A 6,000-nucleotide genomic window follows, 5' to 3' on the forward strand; every position below is an offset into this window, starting at 1 on the left:
CGTCATTCGTCATTAGTCAGCGAGAAGAAGAGGATGGATCCGCGTAGGCTCCTCTGAAGATGGCTCCTGGATGAAGACTTCTATCGGATGGAAGACTTCTTCAGCGCTGCCTGGATGATGACTTCTGCCGCTCCGGATCTCCTCTTCGGTTCCATCGGTGGTCGGCTGGCTGAACACGGCTCAAGGTAGGATGATCTTCAGGGGGGTAGTGTTAGGTTTATTTAAGGGGGTTTGGGTTAGATTAGGGGTATGTGGGTGGTGGGTTTTAATGTTGGGGGGGTGTTGTATTTTTATTTTACAGGCAAAAGAGCTGTTTTCTTTAGGGCATGCCCCGCAAAAGGCCCTTTTAAGGGCTGGTAAGGCAAAAGAGCTGTTTACTTTTTAATGTAGAATAGGGTAGGGATTTTTTTATTTTGGGGGGCTTTGTTATTTTATTAGGGGGCTTAGATTAGGTGTAAGTAGCTTAAAATTGTTTTAATATTTTTTAAATGTTTGTAACTTATTTTTTTTATTTTTTGTAACTTAGCTTTTTTATTTTTTGTACTTTAGTTAGTTTATTTAATTGTATTTAATTGTAGTTATTTGTAGCTAATTAATTTAATTAATTTAATGATAGTGTAGTGTTATGTTTAATTGTAACTTAGGTTAGGATTTATTTTACAGGTAATTTTGTATTTCTTTTAGCTAGGTAGTTATTAAATAGTTAATAACTATTTAATAACTATTCTAACTAGCTAAAATAAATACAAAGTTACCTGTAAAATAAATATAAATCCTAAAATAGCTACAATGTAATTATTAATTAAATTGTAGCTATCTTAGGGTTTATTTTACAGGTAAGTATTTAGTTTTAATTAGGAATAATTTATTAAAGTATAGTGTAGTGTTAGGTGTAATTGTAACTTAGGTTAGTTTTTAATTTACAGGTACAATTCTCTTTATTTTAGCTATGTAGCTATTAAATAGTTAATAACTATTTAATAGCTATTGTACCTAGTTAAAATAAATTGAAAGTTGCCTGTAAAATAAAAATAAATCCTAAGATAGCTAGAATATAATTATTATTTATATTGTAGCTATATTAGGGTTTATTTTAAAGGTAAGTATTTAGTTTTAAATAGGATTAATTTAGTTAATAAGAGAAATATTATTTAGATTTATTTAATTAATATTTAAGTTAGGGGGTGTTAGGGTTAGTGTTAGACTTAGGTTTAGGGTTTAATAATTTTATTAGAGTTGCGGCGGTGTAGGGGGGGCAGGATAGGGATTAATAATTTTATTACAGTGGTGGTTGTGTAGGGGGGGCAGGATAGGGGTTAATAAATTTATTATAGGTGGCGACGGTATAGGGGGGCAGATTAGGGGTTAATAAGTTTATTTGGTTTGGCGGGGTCCGGGAGCGGCGGTTAAGGGTTAAACTATTTATTTAGTTGCGGCGAGGTCCGGGATCCGCAGGATAGGGGTTAATAAATTTATTATAGTGGCGGCGGTGTAGGGGGGGCAGGATAGGGGTTAATAGGTATAATGTAGGTGGCGGCGAGGTCCGGGAGCTGCGGTTTAGGGGTTAATACATATATTATAGTTGCGGCGGGGACCGGGAGCGGCGGTTTAGGGGTTAACATATTTATTATAGTTGCGGCGGGGATCGGGAGCGGCGGTTTAGGGGTTAATCAGTTTATTATAGTTGCGGCGGGGTCCAGGAGCGGCGGTTTAGGGGGTAAAAACTTTATTTAGTTGCGGCGGTGTAAGGGGGGCAGATTAGGGGTGTTTAGACTCGGGGTACATGTTAGGGTGCTAGGTGTAGACAGCTCCCATAGGAATCAATGGGATGTCTGGCAGCAGCGAACATGAGCTTTCGCTATGGTCAGACTCCCATTGATTCCTATGGGATCCGCCGCCTCCAGGGGCGGCGGTTTGAAAACCAGGTACTCTGGGCCGGAAAAGTGCTGAGCGTACCTGCTAGTTTTTTGATAACTAGCAAAAGTAGTCAGATTGTGCCGCACTTGTGTGCGGAACATCTGTAGTGACGTAAGAATCAATCTGTGTTGGACTGAGTCCGGCGGATCGAAGCTTACGTCACTAAATTCTACTTTTGCCGGTATCTAGGGCTTGATAACTAAGGCGAATCAGCCTCGCCTCAAATACGCTGCGGAATTCCAGCGTATTTGAGGTAGACACGTTGATAACTAGAGGCCCTAGGGGTAAATTTACTGAAGTGCGAGTGGACATAGGGGTAAATTTACTAAAGTGCGAGTGGACATAGGGGTAAATTTACTAAAGTGCGAGCGGACATAGGGGTAAATTTACTAAAGTGCGAGCGGACATAGGGGTAAATTTACTAAAGTGCGAGCGGACATAGGGGTAAATTTACTAAAGTGCGAGCAGACATAGGGGTAAATTTACTAAAGTGTGAGCGGACATGATACTATGTAGCGTATCATGTCCGCTGCACATCGATAAATGCCGACAGCATATGCTGTCGGCATTTATCATGGCACCAGCAGTTCATGTGAACTGCTGGTGCAATACCACCCCCTGCAGATTCACGGCCAATCAACCGCTAGCAGTGGCAGTCAATCATCCGATCTTATGACCGCTGCTTCTTAACTTCCGTTTCAGGTGAGCCTAAAATCATGAGGCTCTGAAGAAGCATCCGCTGCTTAATAAATTTACCCCTATGTCTTTTTCCTTATTTACCTAGAGAAAGAGGTGTGGTTTCTCTTTCCATAACAGGTGTAATTTGTCCCTGTTGGATGAAGGTGATCATTGTAAGAAACGCTGGTTTCTTGTCCAACTGAATGCCAAGGACTTTTTGTAAGGAGTGGGTGGCATTATGCAGCCTCTATCTTACAATTTGCTGTACTGAGAAAGGAATGAGACCCTTATTTGAGAGAGGGAAATTCACCCTTTTTTAATGAGGGGTCCCACTAGGTAGCAGGTGACATAGAAATTGCAATCACCTTTCTACTAGGTTGTTTTTATCTCTAAAAGGGACTAACTCTTCCTTTGTGTTTCCACTCCCTCTTCTCCCCTCTCTTTTACTTTTTCCTATTCTGCAATCAAATAATAATCATTTAGCATAAGTGGACTGGATTATAGGTACTGTTTGTTCTCATCCATGCTATGAAACTGTACACCGCACTTGTACTATTCAGCAAAACCCAAAATGAAGAATAAAATATAAAATAAGTTAAGCTAGCTCACAATAGTATATTGCAGCTCCTTCAACAAATTATACTGAGGCAACAAAGCAAATTTAATAATAGAAGTAAATTGGAGAGTTGTTTAAAATTCTATGCTTTATCTGAATTCTGAATTATTTGGGTGATTTTATATCCCTTTAATCTATAAAGATAATCACAATTATATGAATATGGCAGAAAAATAATAAATGTTTTCATGATAAAGCTATATGCACTAGCTTGTGCATAAAATAAAAAATTCTGTATAAAGAAAAGAAAAAATCCAAGATTTATGCTGTTAAGTGTCTGATGCAGATGTAGAGCAATAATTTAATAGTAATGGGAAAACTTAAGCCTCTTTTAAGCCATTTAGGGGCAGATTACAAGTGGCGCACTATTGTTAGCGCAAGGAGCATTAACACTATCGCAAGATTTCAGTGTTTTTTACTGTCAAATCCATATTACAAGTGGCGCACTGTTTAAAAAAATACACATTTCTTTGCGTGAACTTGGGGTCATTTATGACCCCTTTATTTTCTATTGGTGGTGATGAGCGTCAAGGTGCACTCGTATTACAAGTTGCAAGTAAATGCGATTGCTCGAACGAAATCGCATTTAACAATCAAACTTTTTACACAGCTTGAACCCCTGAACCGCCACAACCCAAATCACAAAGTACCCACTACACTATTAACCCCTAAAACACTACAACCTCACATTGTAAAGTACTTCTCTAAACTATTAACTCCTAATCTGCCACAACCCCCATCACGAAGTACCCACTACCCTTTAACCCCCCTAACCTAACATCACCTAAGTTACCAAAAAAAAAACAAGTACATAATAAAGCTAATATTACTTAAACTAAAAAACCTTACATTACAGAAAAAAAATACCCCCCAATTTTTTTTTTTTTTAAAAAAAAGGCCTACCACCCCCTAAGATAGAAGAGCACCGCTGCCAGGATAGAAGAGGAGTTGGCGATCAAGTAGGAACTAGATTCAAGTTTGGTGAGTACAAACTTTTTGGTTTAGTGGTAGTTTTTTTGTTGGGTTTTTTTTGTTAGTTTTTTTGCTTTTTTAGAAAAATAGCTTTAGGGCACTGCCCTACCAAATTTTTAGATTAGTTTTTTTTTTGGGGGGGGTCGGGGGTTACTTGTATTGAAGAATTGGGTAGTTCTTGGTGAAAAAGAGCTAAATCAGATTACTAGGGTAATGCCCTACATAAAGCTCTTCTAATGGCTATTGCTAAAGTTTATTTTAGTGTTAGTATAGGGTTTTTTATTTTGGAATGGGTTTTTTTTTAAGTGGGGCTTTAGCTTTTAAAGAGGCATACTGTTTTTTTTTTTTGTATTGGTACATTTTTTATTTTCTGTAATGTAACTTAGGGGTTTTGGTTGGTATGGGGGGGGGTTTAGAGTTTAGGAGTACTATGCAATGGGGGGTTGTGGTGATTTAGAAGTTAGTAGCACAGAATGGTGTGTGGGTGTAGCAATTTAGGGGTTTATAGTGAAGCAGGTATTTTGCGATGTGGGGGTGTGGCCATTTAGGGGTCAATAGTGTAGCGGGTACTTTGCAATGTGGGGTATAGCAGTTTAGGGGTCAATAGTGTAGTGTGGTACTTTGCAGTGGGCTATGTGGCAGTTTAGGGGTTATTAGAGTATAAGGCTTGTGGCAATTCAGGTTAGTGAGCAAGTGTGGGTATTAGGTTTTATTTCGGCCTTTTGCACTCAATTGAAGTCTATGAGGGAGTACGTTAACACTTTCATGATAAGCTAACTGTTTTTTTTGCGCAAGTGTAAAATTTGTTTACTTTCAACTTGTAATCTGAAGTCGAGTGTAGTTAGTGAGTGAATGGGGGTGATAAATAGTGCTCCACTCGTAATCTAGCCCTTTGTGAGATACTAATGATCCATTCTTTACATACCCATTGAAGAGACCTTTTTCCAAGTTGCTGAGATATGTATGGGGTCTGTTGTTGCTCTTCATAGCTATCAGGGCCTCACAAGGCACTCCTGGAGGCTTGATGCAGTAAAAGTGTTCTTCCTTTCTCTTATCTGAGTACTCACATTTTCCTTCTGGAGAATCCAGAATATATCCACATTCTGTATGAACCTCTTTGGTTTTGTTGAGAAATTTTCCTGTATAGAAAATATTTTTATATCCCATGTTTCTTGCTTTCCATAAAGCTGACACTCCTTCACTTGGATGCATTAAAAGAATTGATATTGTCACATCACCTTCCCAAAATAGAGTGAAGTAGACATGGTAGGTGCCATTATTAAAATCACGAACAGTCCCAGATGCCCCTGCCTTAAGTTTAGTGGAATAAATTCTGGCCCTGAAGAAGTCTCCACCATAGGTCTTCCTTTGGCCCAGATAATCAAACATTTCCACTTGAACTGTTAAAAAGTCTCCAACAGAGTATTTTTGTGCAGTATCCAAGATCTGGACTCGACACTTTGTAGCACAGGTGGTGGTGTTCAAGTTGGTGACAATGATACTGGGGATACTGTTATTTATGTCACTGAGAATCTGATTAATTAAGTCAACATCTTTAAGTTCAGATCTGCTGGGTGCTCTGTAGTGCATGAGCTGAGTTTGTAGATATGATAATATAGTGAAATTAGACCAAGACTAAACATTTTAGAGTCAAAGAGTGTTAGCATTTGCAAATTATTTTTTTTAAAGAAGTAAAATATATTTTAGACTTTGAATAAAAAATAAATCAGTATTTATCATTAAAGGGACATCATACCCAAATGTTGAATCACATGAATTGATGCAGAATAGCTGTAAAAAGCTGACTAGAAAATATC

General features: G+C 38.1%; 1 protein-coding gene across 1 annotated transcript in view; it reads right to left on the reverse strand.

Moving 5' to 3' along the window:
- LOC128639050 (NXPE family member 1-like) overlaps window positions 1-5,773 on the reverse strand; it is an 88,712-nt gene extending 82,939 nt beyond the window's left edge. The window contains exon 1 of the mRNA XM_053691191.1: window positions 5,109-5,773. Within this exon, the coding sequence (XP_053547166.1) occupies window positions 5,109-5,773 (665 nt within the window). The remainder of the gene's footprint in view (window positions 1-5,108) is intronic.
- Between the last annotated feature and the right edge of the window lie 227 nt (window positions 5,774-6,000).

This window comes from Bombina bombina, chromosome 8, assembly GCF_027579735.1.
Source record: "Bombina bombina isolate aBomBom1 chromosome 8, aBomBom1.pri, whole genome shotgun sequence".
Classification (NCBI taxonomy): Eukaryota; Metazoa; Chordata; class Amphibia; order Anura; family Bombinatoridae; genus Bombina; species Bombina bombina.